Here is a 20,840-nt window from a genome sequence, read left to right as displayed (position 1 = left end):
TTTTATTTTTAATTATAGCTGAAGAAATAAAAAAATTACGGAAACAACTGGAAGAAATCCAAAAAGAAAATGGCCGATATATTGAATTACTGAAAGCAAATGATATATGCTTGTACGATGACCCCACAATCCACTGGAAAGGAAATCTTAAAAACTCAAAGGTGTCTGTTGTTATTCCAAGTGACCAAGTTCAAAAAAATATCATTGTTTATTCCAATGGGAGTCAGCCTGGTGGAAACAGCCAGGGGACAGCTGTTCAGGGGATAACTTTTAATGTCAGTCATAATTTACAAAAGCAAACCGCCAACGTGGTGCCGGTGCAGAGGACTTGCAATCTTGTGACTCCTGTGTCTATTTCTGGAGTTTACCCTTCTGAAAACAAGCCGTGGCATCAGACCACAGTTTCTACACTGGCTGCCAACCAGCCTGTTCCTCTTTGTCTTCCTGCTACCATTTCTGCTCAAAATATTCTTGAGCTTTCCACCTCCGAAAGTGAATCAAGTGTGCTTGGTGCCACTGGGAGCTCACTAATTGCTGTTTCAGTTGGGTCTGAGCCTCACCAACATCGGTCTTTGCACACAGGTCTAAATGATCAAAATTCTTCTGAAACTAATAATGGGCAAGAGAGCCCTAAATTATTAAAGAGGACAGCCCCTTGTGTTACAAGTGTCCCCCCAAGCTCCTCAGCACCTGCCACTAAAGTACACTGTGGAACCAAGTCCTGTCTGAGTACACAGGACTTCAGAGGTGACTTTCAAAACACCTTTGTTGTTTCAGTTACCACTGCAGTCTGTTCCCAGCTCCCTAGATCTGCAGGTGATTCTTCTCCAGTGAGTGTTAGTAAGTGCACAATCTCGCCAAGTACAACCTCAGTGGTGGCACCATCTGCCTCTGGAGTAGAGAAGACTACTACTCCTGTGAGCACTCTTTCTACAAATCCTTTGGACAGTGGTTGGACTCTTTCTTGTTCTTTGCCTTCTTCAAGTGTTAGTGCTTCAGATTTGAAAAACATTAATAGCCTTACTCGAATTTCTTCAGCTGGAAACACACAGACAACGTGGACTACTTTGCAGCTGGCAGGAAACACTATTCAGCCCTTAAGCCAGACACCATCTTCCACTGTGATTCCAGTACTAAATGAGTCTGGTCCTAGCCCCACTGCAAGCAACCACAGTAGACACATGGCTACAAGCATCAACTTAAATAATTCCCTTCCAACAGATGGGTTATCAGTTGAGCAAGTAGTTGTAACCTTGCCTTCTTGTCCATCTTTACCTGTACAGCCACTAATTGCCCAGCCACAAGTTAAATCTCAGCCACCAAAAAATATCCTTCCACTGAATTCAGCAATGCAAGTGATTCAGATGGCTCAGCCAGTTGGGTCAGCTGTTAATGCAACTCCAGCTAATCAAAATGTTATCATTCTTCAGCCCCCCAGCACTACCCCATGCCCCACAGTGGTGAGGGCAGAAGTTCCCAACCAAACAGTAGGTCAACAGATAGTCATCATCCAGGCAGCTAATCAGAATCCGTTGCCACTCCTCTCTGCTCCACCTCCTGCTTCTGTTCGACTCCCTGTCAATGGAGCCAGTGCTATAATTGGGTCTAATCATTCAGTGCAAAATGTTTCAACCCCACAAACTTTTGGAGGAAAGCACCTTGTCCACATATTACCAAGACCTTCATCTTTGTCAACATCTAATTCAACACAGACTTTTTCTGTTACCATGTCAAACCAACAACAGCCTCAAACCATTTCTTTAAATGGACAGCTCTTTGCTTTGCAGCCTGTGATGTCTTCATCAGGAACTACAAATCACACCCCTATGCAAATTATTCAACCCACCACCAGCGAAGATCCAAATACCAATGTTGCCCTGAATACATTTGGTGCTTTGGCCAGCCTCAATCAAAGCATCTCACAGATGGCTGGGCAGAGTTGTGTGCAACTATCTCTTAGCCAGCCTGCCAATCCTCAAATTGCTGCAAATAGTCAAACCTCCCCAACTAACTGTGTTTCATTAACAACAACTGTAGCACCTCCCATGACAACTGACAATTCGGCCATACCCCCTGGTACTTTTAATCTTGTGACTACTTCCTCAATGAACACTGTTGCTTGTTTGCCACCTACCACAAAGTCAAAAAGATTAAATAAGAAGCCAGGTGCCAAGAAACATATAGCAGCTAGCAAACCCACATGTCCTCTGAATCCAGTCAGAGAGGTGGGCAAGTCAGACTGCCCCAACATGGAAAGCGCAGCAGAGCCATCATGTACTCCTGGACTGCTGGAAAGCCTTCCTGTTGTGCTACCACCTGTCACTCTGTCCCAGGCAAATAGTGGAAGTGTTTCTGCTTCACATTCTTTGGACATGCTAAATTCTGAATCAGTAATACCTGAATCTGTATCCAAATCTAAGTCAGCAGAAGAGTCTAGCTCACCCTCCCAAGAATCTGGAACAAGTGAACATTGTGCAGTAGCCCCAGCAAAATCCAAAGATTCTACCCCCATTTTGCAAAGAGAGACTTCTCAGGATAAACCACCAACTAGCTTAGCATTGTCAGATGCTACCAAATCCTGTACTTCAGCCAATGTATTGATTCCATCTCCAAATCCTCAGATTTTGATTTCTCATGTGTCTGGTTTGTCATCCTCCACAAGGACTACAAGTACTGACTGTGTTTCTGAGGTAGAAATCATTGCTGAACCTTGCAGGATCGAGCAAGAGTCATCTGATACAATGCAAACTGCAGGTCTCTTAAAAGGGCAAGGTTTAACTACATTACTATCTGATGTTGCTAAAGAAAAAGACCCCCAGAAATCAACTCTTTCTGACCCTATGGATCATCCTGACTTTTCTTCAGAAAATTCTAAGATAATTGATTCAAGTGTTGATTTACACCCCAAGCAGGAACTGTTACTGATGAACAACGATGATAGAGATCCACCACAGCATCAGTCCTGCCTACCTGATCAGGAAGTTATTAATGGTTCTTTGCTCACCAGTAGGCAAGCTGACTCCCCCTCATCAACCAGCTCTGGAAGTACTCGCAGTTTCTCAGTTGCATCCATGCTTCCCGAAACAACTAGAGAAGATGTGACCAGCAGTACCTCAACTAATACATGTGACAGCTATACCTTTGCAGGGCAACCTGATATAGTAGCTCTTGCAGCAACAGTTATTTTTGGCCATCACAACATTGAGAAGGGAAGAGTTGGCATTCAGGCTGATGTAAGGGAGGGTACTTCAAAGCCTTCTGAAGCATCATCTTTAGAAGGAGACCAGTCTTTCAAATCACAGATCCCTAAAGAGAATGGCACAGGACAGACAGAAACAACACCAAATGAACTTAACTCTCAGGATTCAATTGAAGTAACAGTGGACAGGCCCCTTGAAAAACCAAGTTGCTCTCTAGGAATTAAAACATCAAATGGTTCCTTACAGGTTTCAACTTCTCAGCCACCAAGCCTCACCAGTCTAAGTGTGAATAATCTCATCCATCAGAGCAGTATCAGCCATCCATTAGTCAGCTGTGCAGGTCTGTCCCAAACTTCAGAGCAAACAACTGCTTCTGCAACAGTTAATCTGACTGTTTCCTCTAGCTCTTACAGCAGCCAGCCTCCTGGACCACCTCTGATGACAGAATATTCTCAAGACCAGCTAAGTACTATGAATAATACCATACCGAATTCACAGATTCAAGAGTCCCTCTTAAAGCCAAGTCACGAAAGCCGAAAAGATTCTGCTAAGCGCTCTGTCCAAGATGACCTTTTACTGTCTTCAGCCAAACGTCAAAAGCATTGTCAACCAGTCCCCCTCAGGCTTGAAAACATGTCCCTAATGAGTGGAACTCCAGACAGCATTTCTGATCAAACTCAAATGATGGTTAGTCAGCTCCCTCCCAATTCTTCAAACTCAGTTGTGCCTGTTAGCAACCCAGCACATGGAGATGACCTTACACGATTATTTCCACCTGGTAACAACTTTGTGTCCCCTGCATTGAGGCAAGCTGAAGTTCAGTGTAGCTCTCAGCCTTCGGTTGCTGAGCAGCAGCAAACCCAGGCAAGTCAGCATCTACAAGCCCTGCAACAGCATGTTCCAGCTCAAGGTGTATCTCACCTTCATAGTAACCATCTGTACATCAAGCAGCAGCAGCAACAGCAAGCAGGGCAATTAAGAGAAAGGCATCACTTGTATCAACTGCAGCATCACGTACCTCATGCAGAGACTGCTGTTCACTCTCAGCCCCATAATGTGCACCAACAGAGAACTCTGCAACAGGAAGTTCAGATGCAGAAAAAAAGGAATCTCGTTCAGGGCAGTCAGGCCTCTCAGCTTTCCTTACAACCAAAGCATCATGGAACTGACCAAGCCAGACCCAAGAGTGGCCAGCCACATCCCCATCATCAACAAATGCAGCAACAGATGCAGCAACACTTTGGAAGTTCCCAGCCAGAAAAGAGCTGTGAAAACCCTTCAACTAGCCGGAACCATCACAGCCATCCCCAAAACCACCTCAATCAAGATATTATGCACCAGCAGCAGGATGTTGGAAGCAGACAGCCAGGATCAGGGATTTCTTCTGAACATGTGTCTGGGCATAATCCAATGCAGAGACTTTTGACATCAAGAGGCTTGGAGCAGCAAATGGTGTCCCAATCGAGTATTGTGACTAGACCTTCAGATATGACCTGTACTCCACACAGGCCAGAGAGAAATCGCGTTTCCAGTTATTCTGCTGAGGCACTCATTGGAAAGACATCTTCTAATTCAGAGCAGAGAATGGGTATATCAATTCAGGGTTCCAGAGTTTCAGATCAGCTTGAAATGAGAAGCTATCTTGATGTTCCCAGAAATAAAAGCTTGGCTATTCATAATATGCAGGGTCGTGTAGACCATACTGTTGCCTCAGATATTCGCCTTTCTGATTGTCAGACATTTAAACCAAGTGGAGCCGGTCAGCAGCCCCAGAATAATTTTGAAGTACAGTCTTCAAGAAATAATGAAATAATTAACCCTGTATCTTCATTGAGGAGTATGCAGTCTCAGGCTTTTCGGATTAGTCAAAACACTGGCCCACCACCAATTGACCGTCAAAAGCGATTACCGTATCCACCAGTTCAGAGCATCCCAACAGGAAATGCTATCCCACCAAGGGATAGTGAAAATACATGTCACCAAAGTTTTATGCAGAGTTTGCTTGCCCCTCATCTTGGTGATCAGGTCATTGGGAGCCAGAGATCACTCTCAGAACATCAGAGGAATACACAGTGTGGTCCATCCTCTGCAATTGAATATAATTGTCCTCCAGCTCACGAAAGTGTCCATATTAGAAGAGAGAGTGAGAATCAGAATAGGGAAAGTTGTGACATGTCTTTAGGTGCAATTAACACAAGGAACAACTCCTTGAATATTCCTTTTTCAAGTTCCTCTTCCTCAGGAGATATTCAAGGTAGAAACACAAGTCCCAATGTTTCTGTACAGAAGTCCAACCCCATGAGGATTACTGACAGTCATGGGACCAAGGGCCACATGAACCCTCCTGTCACAACCAACATGCATGGGGTTGCAAGGCCAGCTTTGCCACACCCATCTGTGTCTCATGGAAATGCTGACCAAGGCCCTCCTGTACGTCAAGCTAATTCTTCAGTTTCCCAGAGATCAAGACATCCCTTGCAAGATAGCAGTGGTTCCAAAATTCGTCAACCTGAGAGGAATCGTTCTGGAAACCAAAGGCATAGTAATGTCTTTGATCCAAGTCTTCCCCATCTTCCTCTCTCTACTAGTGGCAGTATGATTCTTGGACGTCAACAGCCCACTACCGAGAAGAGAGGAAGTATTGTTCGTTTCATGCCTGATAGTCCACAAGTCCCTAATGATAATTCAGGTCCTGACCAGCATACGCTATCACAGAATTTTGGTTTTCCTTTTATTCCTGAGGGTGGTATGAATCCACCAATAAATGCTAATACTTCTTTCATTCCACAGGTTACACAGCCCAGTGCCACTCGAACTCCAGCCCTCATTCCAGTAGATCCTCAAAATACTCTACCTTCATTCTATCCCCCATATTCTCCTGCTCATCCTACACTGTCCAATGATATTTCAATCCCTTATTTTTCTAATCAAATGTTCTCAAATCCTAGCACAGAGAAGGTAAACAGTGGAAGTTTAAATAACCGATTTGGATCAATTTTATCTCCTCCCAGACCTGTTGGCTTTGCTCAACCAAGTTTTCCTTTACTCCCTGATATGCCACCAATGCACATGACCAACTCTCACTTATCCAATTTTAATATGACATCTTTGTTTCCAGAAATAGCAACAGCTCTTCCTGATGGCTCAGCAATGTCTCCTTTGCTTACAATAGCAAACTCCTCTGCCTCTGACTCTTCCAAGCAGTCCTCGAACAGACCTGCCCACAACATAAGCCATATTTTAGGTCATGATTGCAGTTCAGCTGTTTAAATATAGATAAACTAAATGTGAAGATATTAAAGGTCTTGAGTGAGATTATAAAAGTACTTGTGTGTGCATGCACACGTACATGTACGTGTACATGAAGAGAGGAATTTTGTGTGTGTTTGTATAATCAATTTTCAATTATCTTCTGAATGTAGGGATCCATGTCCATGTCTGAGATCATGCAAAATTTGTCAAAAACAAAGTATGTTTTTTTAAGTGCATGGAGTGTTTTTTTATGTTTCAAGCTTTCAAGCATATTGACATTTCCAAGTTTGATTTGTAATTTTATATTCCCTGAATATAAGTCAACTGAAAATTGGAGGACCTCACCTTGGTATGTGCTGAGTGGTAGGAAGGGACTGAGATTTTAAGCATCATCACTGGTAATTTTTAAAATAGTTGTTATTCAAAACATAAGCAACTTGATAAAGCCAATGGCTTATAACCAGATGATGGATGGTGTCAACATCTAAAAAAATTTCTCAGCTGTGACGGTGTTGAATTGATGTTAAATTAAATGTCCATACAGTCAAGCAGATAGCAGATAAATTAATTATCTAATAAGCCTTCATCCTAAAGTTTGGCTTAGGGAAAGTCTTCTTTCTTGATTCTAATTATTCATAAGTTATCTGTTCTTCAAAGTAGGGAGCCACTTTGTCCTTTAATGTGCCAGGATCTTTAAAGCAAAAGTCTTCCCAGACAATTAGCCTTAAAAATAGAAAGGTAAAAAGTAAAGGACACAATTGTTCTCCATCACGTACTTGTATTTTGCATCAGGCCATAAGGATAAAAGCAGTTATATAGTGGAGTTTTTCATGGAGTCGTTAACAATTGGTGTTTTGTCAATTGAGTTTTAATTTAGTGTTCTCTCTTCATTCATTTATTTGACTTTGAAATAAATTCTTTTCCATTAATTTAAATATTAGGACTGATCAGCAAGTCATGCATTTAGGATCTTTATGTTTATTTGAGTCTTACTTTTAAAAATATTTCTGAACAGAGTTTTAAGCTCTCTCAGCATTTTTATTTAGCGATATTTATATTTTAAATAAGGCATTGTATATTGCATTATTATCCTTTATACAAAATTATCATAATGAGAAGATGTGTTGGTTCAATATTTTTTCTTGATGGTAAATGTGAAATGGTGCTTCAAAAAAATACAGTCTTTATATATGCCCATGTGTGTATGTGAGAGTATATATGAAAACGGACAGATTTTAAAGTATAAACTGGTCCCTACTATTCCACAATGTATACATACTTAAAAATATCATGTTGTACACCATCAATTCATGCAATTTTATTTATCAAGGAAATAAATTTGAGAAAACAATAGGTTTGCCATCTGAAAATAGGAAATTAAGACCTGCTAAAGTATAGAAAAACTTGATGCAGATAAGGTTTTTTTTATAAAACCCCCAGGAATTTAATAATAAATTTTAAAACATGCATTGAATTTTGAGAACTAAAATAAATGAGCAAAACCCTAAGAAAACAGTTGTATATGATATGCTGATTTTTTAACCCTGTTAAACTATGACTTTTTGTTGTTATATTCTGCCCAAAATGGAATGAGGTGGGGAAAATGCATATAAATTGTTCTGTCTGCTCTGTTAAAAAAAAAAAGTAAAATATGGGACCAGCATTTATTTCCATCCTAACAAAGCCTCCTGTGGCCTGGTCAGAGCAATTACCTCCTGCATCCCTCTTCTGCAGACTGAAATGGTCACTTATGCCTCTTCACTATTCTCACCAAACCTTACCATCTGTTTCTGCTGCCTGCTAAAGCAGTCTCCAGGAGCAAAGAAATAGCATAAACCATAGAAACCATATTGCCTCCCTTCAAAATGGTCTTGGGGAGAAAATAGGAGAACTTCATGAATAAGTTACTTATATAAGAATGTATAAACATAGTAATTACACTTTTTTGGAGAAAAACCACAGCAAGATCTACAGCTTGTTTTTTATTTCTCTGAATTTTAAGCTTTAATATTCAATTTTTTCTTAGTACTTGAAAAGTTCAATCTGCCAATTTTGGAGGGGGGAGTACTGGGGATTTAATGGGGTGCTTGACCACTGAGCCACATCCCAGTACTTTTCATTTTTTATTTTGAGACAAGGTCTCACTAAATTGCTTAGAGCCTCACTGAGTTGCTGAGGCTGGCTTTGAATTTGTGATCATCCTTACTTAGTCTCCCGAGTACCTGGGATTACAGGATTGTGCCACTTGCCTGGCTAATCTGCCAATTCAAGAAGGGCAGTTTTCTAAATATTTATCTCTTCCTCCCCTCCTCCTTCTTCTCTGCCTGTCCGTCTCACACATACCCCCACATAAAAGTGGCCATTGAGTTCTGTAGGACTAGAGGCTTCTTCATGTAACTGGAGCAAAGGTAACAGGCCATGGTGAAGCTCAGTTCCCTTCCACCTCTAGATTGGGTCTTGTTACCCAGGCTAGTTCCAAATTACTGGGTTCAAGAGATCTTCCTGCCCCACCTTTGCAAGTAGCTTCTCTAGGGGCTCTCTACCACACCCAGATGAAGAGTTCAGTTTAAACGTTGCAGTTCAAAGGGCTCAAAAATCTGTTACTTTCAGTTATTTCTATTGCATTGATTGTATTTTACTGTTCATCTATATTCAGAAATAGCATTTTCATTCCTCAGAAGTTTTATTCCAAGACTATAACACTGATATTGAATGAGTCTAAGAAAGGCTTGTTGTTTGACCATCTGCAAATAATTGGGCTCCAGCTTATATGTAACTTTAATTATCTTATAGACAAAAGCATATATATGTTAGAGATCATTTTATATATGGGATCAATTCTGAGTGTTCACACCAAAGTACTCTTATTTGATTTTAAAGCATGAGTACTTACCAGCAGTATTAAGTATTTGAATTGAAGTACATGGTTTTGAGCAGGAAATTTGTTATATAGGATTTAGTGATATCAGTATATAATCTTTTGGTACAGGAATGGCAGAAAATGCTGTCAATTTTGGCTATTGTAAATTGAAATGTTATTCTTGGCTTGCTCACATGATATACAAAGTTAAACTATTTCCACAAATAATTTTTCAACTTCTGAAAATACGCAGATGTCTGAATCATAAGTGAGAGTCATTGAATCATTTCTCTTAGCATTATTGATTACATAGAATCAGTTAAAGAAAATAGTTGATTCTTCTCAACATATTAAAGTTCTATGAAGTGAAAAATTTTAGATTTTTCCTCATGTATAAACCTTATCAATGCATTTGTTAAATATATAAATCATAGATGAAATAAATCCATTTTGGAAGTATTTATTTTTTGGAAAATACAGGTTGCTTTGGAATGTGTCATGTTTTATGCCACTTCAGGAAATTTAATTTTGTTTATTGTCAGATATTTTGGGACACCAGAGTTTGCACTTTTTTTAAGTAAGGAATGAGAATTCCATAGTAATCATGATTTATAAAATTTAACATATCTATAAACTGTGGGAAGGAAGGCCATATTGTTTCACAGCAACTTCTAGTCATAAGTCAAGGTTATGTTGAACTACAGTGAAGATCAACTTTAAAAACTCAACTTTGTTAAAGTACAAAATCATTTAAAAATTTTAAAGATAGTTCATTTGTCTTGTTCTTGCCTTCTAACATCAGTCATTTCATTGAGAGGCTAAAACTTATATTCCAAAAAATGTGGACATGCATTTTAATGGAAGTGATATTAAAAATTTTGAGAAAGACTTATTAATGTGCATCTTCTCAACTTTCTCCTTTCTTTTCTACATAGGTACCTATGTTCTTTTTATTTTATATCTGTTCCATATCAAATAGGGGACAGGGAGCCTGGTCATTTCCTTAGCAGGATAACTATTCATTTGCCTTGAAACATTTATTGGTTCTACCATCTATTAGATTAGTTTGTGGGAGTGAGTCATACTTCCAAATTAGTGATTCCCAATTTTTGGCTTTGGGAACCATATTCTTTCTTCCTATTCTCTTAAGTAGCAACAACAGTATTAGTTCAGAATTGATCTAAAATATTTTAATATGCCATATGGCTCTTTCCCTAGGTTTGGTGGACTTGTTTTTTTGTTTGTTTGTTTGTTTGTTTTCTTTTCATGGTGGAATGAAGAAAGGGCAAAGGTGATAACAAAATGAAATGGCTTTGGGTTGATATCCTGAGGAGCCTGGAAGTCATTGCAATTCTGTTATCTAGATAAGTGCTGCCTTTGCCTTAGGTAATGCACCTATGGCTGTGTACATCTAAAGGGCAATAGTAATAACCAATGACCAGATAAACTAGTGTGGAGTTGATCTCAGTGGTGATTTTATGATACCAATATGCAAATTAAAGGCAGAAATTAGTTTCTTCCCGGTATGCCTTTTTGGCTGAATGTTACAATTTTTCCTTCCCCAGAGTTCTACATAAAAGTGTCCTTTTTGGACTTAACTATACTTTCTGCATTCCACTCTTCCTGGGTTGTTTTATCTAAAAGAGTGAAACCTAGAGAGAGTTTCTATGAGTCTGTAGGCACCACCAAACTTAGATTGAGGCAATCCAAATATACTTGGCATAAATATTGAGGACCTTGTTGGATGCAGAGTTTCTAGCTCTTTCCCAATGCCTCTCTGCTAATACTGCATTTTACCTAAAACTGTGCCTCTGGTCCTTAGACCAGATATTGGAATATATCATCACCCTCTCCATGATAGAAAGGACCAGCCAGGATGGTGCAAGGTGCGTAATCAAACACCTCCTAGAAGCAAGTACAATAGATTCTCACTGTTGCCTTATCATTCTCTGAGCCATCTTCAAAGTTGATCTTGTTAAAACAAAACAAAACAAAAACTAGTTAGTAGCAAAACTCCTTTGAAACACAGAGATTATATATGGTGGTCATTTAGCATCCTTATTTCTGGATTTGCACAAACTATCAACTGTAATCTTTCTGGCATATGGTGGTCAATTGCTTCATAAACATGAGTTAAGTTGAAGATGTTGGGCATCATATCCACATTGGTGTTACTTTGAATGACCACATAATCTCTCACTAGAGATGTCATGAGACATAGAAAGTAACTTGATTTATAATGTAACATGTTTTTTAAAACGATGATCTTTATTTTATTTTATTTTTTTTGCTTAGTTGTATGTACAGCTATACACCATACTATGCCATAGGAATTTAAAGTTTGATCTATTTAAATCCCTTCTTCACTTTTCTGAGAGCTCTCTGCCCTCCCACCCCTGAAGTTTTAAGATCACTTTCATCTGTGAGGTACCAAGGCACTGGGCTTGACTAGAGTGGTAACCTTGATGGGAAGCTAAACTATTGATCTTCCAAGAAGAAAGGGACCAGACAGTGTTGCTTAAGATGCTGCAGTTGTGTTACTGTGAAGAAAAGATTTGCTTCCACTTTCAGCAGGTTATATAAATATCTATACATATATATATATATATATATATATATATATTTTCATTTTGGAAAAAAAAAGTTTGAAAAATCTGAGAACATAATTCCTTCACAAATTATTTATAGATAAACTGGGTGAGAAGCTTACTGTAGGGCAGTCATCGGACAAAAACTAAGTTTAGTGCTTCAATAGTGTAATATTTGTATCTATTATTATGCCAGCAGGGTCTGCTGTGCATTGTGTCCTATTACTGTAAATCACCTGGTTTGTAATTCTAATGGAAATTAATTTGTTTTTTAATGGAATCCAGAGCGATATGTATAATAAGATCAGGATTGTCCTACAGTTGTAAATAAGAATGGGTCCTGTTTATTTTGACATCTTTTTACAAATGCATTGTATTAGGGTGTGAATATTCTGAACCATGCTCTTGTTTAAAGTTTTGAAATTTTTATTGTTAAATGTAACATTTTAATGGTTGTAATAATTATTTGTATAGATATGAATATAGTATTTTATTTAAGAAAATAAACTTTGCATTTTTTGCATTGTGAATTCAGTTGTTTCTGATCATTGCATGTGCCACTTCAAACCTATTGTCTTGCATACTGAAATATTCAAACAATCTTTAAAATTTTTCCATATGTCTGAAAATAATTCTGTGATACATCTCTACAGGGGTTGTGTTCCTGATCAATTGACCTCAAATAAATAATGAATAATAATTATGATAGAACCATGTTGTTAGAACAAACCATATATCCCTATACTTATAAAAAATTAAAATTAGAATTTCAGATCTGGAAGAGTATTTAGAAACGATCCAGTTTTAACTCTCTTCTGTGGAGGAAACTGAAACACAGAACTTGGAGATAAAAGATCTATTCCTAAAGTTACCCACAAAAACTTAGTTAATACAACATGATTTTTGAGGGGAAAAATTAAGAGAAATTTGTATTAGATAAAATTATATAAAGTGAAAATACCTATAAATCAACTTATTGCCTAGAAATAGCTGACAGGTATAGTAAAAATGATAAATTAAGGAAATGGTAAATGCAAAATTCAGGATAATTAATACATTTTAGGAAAGGCTAGGGGTCTGGTATGAAGGAATGCTTCAAAAGTGTTAGTATTCCATTGCCTGGGTAGGAGATACTCAGATGTTGGTCTCACTTATGCGTGGTCTTATGAATGAATGGATAAAATATATCCTAATATATTAAAAATGTAAAATAATAACATCAAAGTCATTCCCACATGTACTCCAGGAAATTAAAATTCATGACATTTTCCTTGACTTCAGATCAAAACTAATCTTTCCACTGCCAAATATTAAATGTTTATTCTACCATTGTACATTACCTCCCAGAGAGATAGCATAGAATAAAGTCTAGTATGTCATAAAGGGTATCTAAACTGCAAAGATGCCACTACTTTGTTGAATTCTATCTCCCTAAAATTAATGTGTAAGTTATGGAAGTTGTATATTTTACAGTTTTGTTAACTTTCCAGGTTAGTTAGATGTTTGGAGGAAAAAAAGATTTAAATAACATATCTCTTTAAAAACATACCCAAGAGATTTTTACTTTTGGGTAGGAGATAGTAGTTGTGGCAGGTCATCAGTCTCACTATAACAAATGAGAAACAAAAGGATAAATTAAAACAATCTTATTTTAAAAGGCATTCAACACCATCAAGTATAAGAAGACTATCTAAACAAAATTTCAGAGAGGGAAAGGACCTTTGTGGATAAGTTGAGATCTCTGGCATTTCTTTTTAACCCTGAGGACATTTGATGAGTATGGGTTGAAAAGGCAAGTGAAAACTTTCACATTTTCCTGACAGTTAGGGGATAATTCCTGCAAGAAGGAGCAGTTCTTACCCTTGAGACACTGGAAACCAGATATGAACTGAATCTAAGTAAAATTGCACCCCAGCTTTCACCCAGCTCAACATTCTGTCTGCCAAACAAAGGTGTGAACTTTCTCTGGTAGAAAATAACATTAAATTCAATCTTTACAGTTTCTTTATGTATGATATCTGTTAAACCACGATGCAAAGAAAAGACCACCGATTCCAATTTTAAATCAAATTAAAGCAAGCTTGTAATACCAATTAGCTGTCCCTCCCCAAATCCATGGGATAGAAGACAGTACTCCAGCTCTCTAGGAGTGCAGTTTTATAGCACAAAAAGTTACAAAGGGGGGTGTCTTGAGAACTTATAGATAACAGGATTTTGACAAGCATAATTCAAAGGAAGGTAGTAGGTTAATGGTATAAATGGTTCAGTACTTCAGGAGTAAATTTAGATCCCAACATCAGAATTTATGAGGTGCAATTAGGGTTTCAGAGAGGGTTGTTATCTGGTCAGGGAAAACCAGACATGGGTGAGTTCAAGGCATGGGCAGGCATTTCAAGCAAGTTTAAAACATCAAAATAAGGTCAGGCCAAATAGAAATCCTAATATTTTACAGAAAACAGAAATGAATCTTTTATAACTTTTGACACGATGGCTCCTGATCTTAAGAGGGAATTAGGCTGGGTTTATCAGTGTCCAAAAAACATAGTATGTTCAGGAAAATGTGAGCAAGAAGCAGAAGAAAAAGCAGATAGTAGAAGTAGGTCCATCAATGATCCAGATGCACAGATGGGCTTTGAAAAAAACCTGATAAATATGTTAAAGAAAATAGATTAAACCCTTGAACAAGTTTATAGCAAAGCACACATCAACCAACAGAAAATATCAAAACACAAAGAGACAAAACAACTAGAAAAGAGATTATCAGAATACAAGAGATAATGTATGTTTTAGTTAGCTTTTTTACTGCTGTGACCAAAAGACCCGACAAGAGCAATTAGAGGAGGGAAAGTTTATTTCAGGGCTCATGGTTTCAGAGGTCTCAGTCCATAGACAGCTGGCTCCATTCCTTGTAGCCTCAGGTGAGGTAGAACATCATGGTGGAAATGTGTAGCAGAGGAAAGCAGCTGGGAACATGGCACCCAGTAAGCAGAGAGGTATGGTGGTGAGAGAGAGAGAGAGAGAGAGAGAGAGAGAGAGAGAGAGAGAGAGAGAGAGAGAAAGAACTCTGATCAACCAGGAATATATATATCTCCCAAAGGTCTGCCCCCAATACCCACCTCCTCCTGCCACACTCTGCCTACTTTTAGTTACCACTCAGCAGGAAATTAGTTTACTGACTGAATTAAGGCTTTCATAAGCCAATCATTTCACCTCTAAATCTTCTTGCATTGTCCCAAATGTGAGTTTTTAGGGGACACCTCACATATAAACCATAATAATTTGGAACCAGTCAAAATATCCAACATACATATCACTAAATCCCCAAGAGGAGAAAGAATGGGAAAGAAGAAATATTTAGAGAAATAATGACTAAAGATTTTTCAAAACTCATAAATGATATCAAGTATAGATTTCAGATATTCAGCAACCCCAAAGTAAGTTGAATACAAAGAAAGCTACACCTACACTTCATATCATACTTCTGAATCCTAAAAATAAAGGGAAAATTGAAATGCAGTCAGACAATGGACACATTACCATCAAAGGAACAGTAAAACTTCTGACTTTACCACAAAAAAATGGTGAAGGCCAGAAGATAATGGAATGACTTTCTTTTTTGTTTTCTATCTTCTTCTTCCTCCTCCTCCTCCTTCTCTTCCTTTTTCTTCCTTCTTTTCCTCTTTCTCCTTCTTCTCCTCTTCCTTCTTCTTCTACTGAGGACTGATGCCAGGGTGCTCTACCACTGAGATATATTCTTAGCCTTTGTCTTTTTAAATTTTTTTTTTTAATTTTGAGACAGGATCTCCTGAAGTTGCCCAAACTGGGCTTGAACTTGTGATCCTCCTACTTCAGCCTTTTGAGTCACTGGGATTACATGTGCATACCACCACATCCGGATGGAATGACATTTAAGTATTTATTTAAAAAAAAACAACTCTGCTGACCTATAATTTTATAAATTAGATGCCCTCAAAACTAAAATATATATTTAAAAAAATATGTGTATATATATATATATATTTTACATATATATAAATTTTACATATATATATATATATATATATATATATATATATATATGAGCAATCTTGTATTTTATCCATAGACCAATACTAGAAGAAATTTAAAGGGCATTATTCAGTTCAAGGGAAAATGATCCCTGATGAAAGTGAAAAACAGTAATGGAGAGAAGCTGAAAGGGTAAATTGAAGTTAAGTGTAAAAGAGTATGAGGGCTTAATAGGCTTATAGGCTTATGGATATGTAGAAGTAAAATATGTGATAATAGCACAAAATAAGAGTAAAGAGTGGAGTGAAATTTGGTATTGGTATATTTCATTGCTGAAAAGCAAAAATGATAATTGAAGGTAAATGTTCTAATATGTCAAGTCTGTTTATCATAATTTCTAGTGTAACTACTACTACTACTACTAATAATAATAATACAGGGAGGTAATACAAAAGACTAATAGAAGATTAAAGGGAAAAACAAAAGTACTCGTTAATCAATGCATTGAATCTGATACGTATTTGAGTTACACACTTAAATAAATCAGGAAAAGATATATTAAGAACAAAACATGGAAAATAGAAAACCAGGGCTGGGGTTGTGGCTCAGTGTCAGTCTGCTTGCCTCGCACAGGTGAGGCATTGGGTTGCATCCTCAGCACCACATAAAAACAAATAAACAAAATAAAGATATTGTGTCCATGTATAACTAAAAAAAACATTAAAAAAGAAAAGAAAAAGAAAACCAATAGCAAGCTAGTCATGGTAGGATATGCCTGTAATCCCAGCAGCTCAGGAGGCTGAGGCAGGAAGATCGAAAGTTCAAAGCCAGACTCAGCAACAGAGCAAGGCCCTAAGCAACTCAATTAAGACCCAATCTTTAGATAAAATATTTTTAAAATGGCTGAGGATGTGGCTCAGTGGTAAACGGACCCTAGATTCAACACCTGGTACAAAAATAAATAAATAAATAAAACCAATAGCAAAATATTAGACTTAAAATTCGTATTTATGATATTATAGATCAACAAATTCACTTAAAAATTAATTAATTGATTTAAAAAAATTAGACTAAATTGAAAAAGTCACAATTAGCTTTGTGTTTGTTGTTTATAAGAGACCAAAAAAAAAAAAAAAAAAAGAACACATTTTAATTATAAGAAAACAAAGATGAAGTAAAAGGATGGGAAAAGGTACATAAGATATGTAAACACTAACGGAAATAAACACAGCTATATTAAAACCAGGGTGTTATGCTCTAACTTTGCTGCTGGGTCTGCTGCTCCCTCCCACTTCTCCCCTTTAAAGCCATTGGATGTCACAGCACAGGAGAGCCATTGACCACAAGCAGTTCAAAGGCTTACTACTTATTCAGGAATATGCAACTTAAAAAGTGGGAGGAGCCCCTGCGGGGGTCCATCACATGAAAGAGGGCTCTCTAATGTCTCCATAGAGGGAGGGAGGGGAAGGAGAGAGAGACTTGGAGTATAAATATAATGAGGTTGATATGAAAACAATAAGGATAAGAATACGGCAGAAACTTGCTGATAAGATTTTTGAATCATGCCAGAAGACTGATTCTGGGTGGCTCCTCCTGGTAAAGGATGTAATGGTGGAAGATCAGAGGGGTGGAGCCTGTGAGGCAATCAGCATAGCAGAACTGAGTAGGGCTTAGGTGTCTGATTGGGTTCATCCTGGCATGTGTAATGGTTTATTCAAATGTCATCTTGCTGTCAGTGATTTCTTGCATCAACACTACTTTTCCACATAGAAGAAAGGCTTTAAAGCAAGAAGTATATTAGAGAAGAGACATTTTTTAATAAAATGCTCAATGCTATTAGAAGACTTTTAAAACCCTTAAGTTTGGGAGCTGGTGTTCAATTTGACAGAATAGAGAAGGTTGCTTTCCTGGCTGCTCCATGGTGTGAAACCAAGAAAGCAGATAGGTAGCTTCTCACCAAGGTGAGTGGAAAAAAAAAAAAAAAAGGTTGGGAGGGGGGCTTTACTGGAATTTAATACTGGACATTCAAAGCAGACTGGGGACTCAGGAGGTTGGATATAATAAAATAAGAAAGAAATCCCCAGCACCACCACCACTGACATGGCCTTAGGCACCAGCCAGAGCGGTTTTTCTGTGAGCCAAGTGGAGGGATAAGGGAATTTTTTTTTAATTCCGTATTTTTGGAAGCCTGAGATGTGTCTGGTGTGGAGAGTTTAGAGATCAAAGACATTGCCTGAATAAACTGAAAGGCATTCTGCACAATATCCTTGTCCAGGGAAAAAAGCCTCATCTTTCTCAGCTGTGTGCACAGGACAGAGGAAGGAGCCATTTCTCAGCTGCAGCACAGGGGCTGACACCTGGAGGAGCTGATTCCTGGCAAACCCAAGTTTGGCCAGAAATAAAGGCCTGGAAAACCCACACTGCATGACATAGAGTGTGTCTAAGTGTCCAGAAGAAAATCAAATGTGTAGAGGGATTTACACAGGGTAATACTGATCGTGGAAGCTCATGGCTCTCCTGTCCCCCTTTAATCTGGCTGTTGGCAGTACCCTCCGGGAGAGATGTGCCTGACTGGGAATTTGAAAGGGCAGGGGAGGGAGATATTGACTTTGGAGACTGAACCCAAGACCAGGAAATGCAGGGTCCGCAGGTGATGGAGTAGAATAAGAATTGGCTTCTTCCTCCACTGCAGAAGAGGAATCCTGGGGAGGTTCTTGGGGTGCAGTGTTCCAGCGTGGACTGGCAATTGCTGGGCTCTGGAGGTGTGCTGATTTAAAATCTCCAAATTGGCATTCACCAAACAGACTGGAGCCTACCTAAGACTAAACCCCACCTCCAGGAATTCCGCCTATGGATTACCACTCTCATTCCAGCAACCCCACCCTTACGGTGGAGCAAGCATCACACTTTAGATGATCCCACCTAACATGGCTGAGAAGGGAAGCAGAGAATCTTTTGAACTCCAAAGGAAACAATTCTTTAACTTTTCATGAAGATTTTTTTTTCTCTCTGTATTTAATTGTAACCTTAATGGTTCATGAACATTTATACATATGCATACTTATTTTTTCCCCATTTACAGCATTTTTGAAGTCAGTTATTTTTCATGGATCAGTATTTTGAGGACTAGGATGCTACTGTTTTTACTGTAGGCAATAACTGATCATATAATTTCTGTTTATTGTGACAATTAATATTGCAGGTGTCAGAGCAGGAACAATTTGGTTTAATGCTGTATATTGTTTGCATTCTTCGTTGTTATTATATGTTTCTCCCTAAATGGTGAGGTACTGGAAACATTCAGGGACACTATAAATCCACAGGATAGAAACTCTATTGCTGCATATCCATACTATTAAATGGGTAGACACACAACATGAAAAAGTAAGGGAACAAATTTCCCCAAAACTCTAAGTTTGAATGCATCTTTTGACATTGCTTTTAAATATATAAAGGAAAAATAGAACCAAAAGGATTATTAGACAATTTCAAATTGTTATTGTAAATTTTAACACATTTCTTTTAATAATTATATAAGAGGCAGACATAAATTTAGTATTCAGATTTGAACTATTAACCAACTTGACTTGACATTTTATAGAACACTAATCTAATAAGCACAGAGAACACATCCTTTCAAGTTTATATAAAACATTTAATAAAATATACCATATTCAGGGCCATAAAATAAATATCATAAATTTTAAAAGATTAAAATCAGAAGTGTCATTGTCTGACTTCAATGAAACCAAACTATAATTGAAAAAAATTTAAATATGATATTAATTGAATTCAGGGCCATAAAATAAATATCATAAATTTTAAAAGATTAAAATCAAAGATGTCATTGTTTGACTTCAGTGAAACCAAACTATAATTGAAAAAAAAATTTAAAGTATGATATTAATTGAATGGCCAGAAATTAAGCAAAACATTTCCAAATAGCTGATGGATCAACAAAATAAATCCTAGTAGAAGGTAGGAAATGTTTGAGCTGAAAAATAAAAATACAACATCTCAAAATTTGTGGGATGTAGCTAAAGCATAAGTTAGAGGGAAAGTTATTATTTTAAATACATATTTTTAAAAGTTTGAAGATTAATGATTTACGTTTCCATATCTAGAAACTGAAAAATAGCAAAATAAAAACAAAATAAGTCAAAGGAAAGATATAATAGAGCAGAAATCAATAAAATATAAAGCATGTATGCCATAAGGAAAATTAACAAACCAAAAGTTAACTTTGGAGAAGTTTAAGAATAAATACCTAGAAAGACTGGTAAAAGGAAAAGAAAGAGAGAAAATAGAAATTACCAATTACATGAATGTAAAAGAGGATATTATGAAATATTATCCAGAAATTAAAAACATAAAGTGATTTTTGTTTACAGCTTTATGTTGATGATATAAATAAATGAAATGGACAATGTTTTTTTTAAAAAAAAAACGCAATTTAACCAAACGAACACAAAATAGAAAAGTCATATAATCTTATACTTGTTAATGAAATTGAATCTATAATTTAAAACCTTCCTACTGGGGCTGGGGATGTGGCTCAAGTGGTAGCGCGCTTGCCTGGCATGCGTGCGGCCCCGGTTCGATCCTCCAGCACCACATACAAACAAAGATGTTGTGTCCGCCAATAACTAATAAATAAATAAATATTTTTTAAAAAAATTAAAATAAAAAAAAAATAAAACCTTCCTACCACATACTATACGATTCTGTTTCTTTGAATATGTGGACTATAGAGACAGAAAATGACTTAGTGTTTGCCTAGAGTTGGAAGTTTTGGAGGAAAATGTGGACTAACTGCTAATGAGCATAAGGTTTCTCTTTAGGATCATGAAAATTTCTAAAATTCATTGTTGTGATGGTTACACAACTCTGAATAAATGAAAAACTACTGAACTGTCTACTTTAAATAGATGA

At 37.4% G+C, this 20,840-nt stretch overlaps 1 protein-coding gene across 1 annotated transcript in view; it reads left to right on the top strand.

Moving 5' to 3' along the window:
* USF3 (upstream transcription factor family member 3) overlaps positions 1-11,938 on the top strand; it is a 48,768-nt gene extending 36,830 nt beyond the window's left edge. Inside the window, exon 7 of the mRNA XM_081301628.1 lies at positions 19-11,938. Within this exon, the coding sequence (XP_081157754.1) occupies positions 19-6,470 (6,452 nt within the window). The 3' untranslated portion in view covers positions 6,471-11,938. The remainder of the gene's footprint in view (positions 1-18) is intronic.
* Positions 11,939-20,840: the final 8,902 nt, after the last annotated feature.

Source organism: Spermophilus citellus, assembly GCF_964194105.1.
Source record: "Spermophilus citellus genome assembly, chromosome: 7".
Lineage (NCBI taxonomy): Eukaryota > Metazoa > Chordata > Mammalia > Rodentia > Sciuridae > Spermophilus > Spermophilus citellus.
This window is presented reverse-complemented; position numbering and strand designations above follow the sequence as displayed.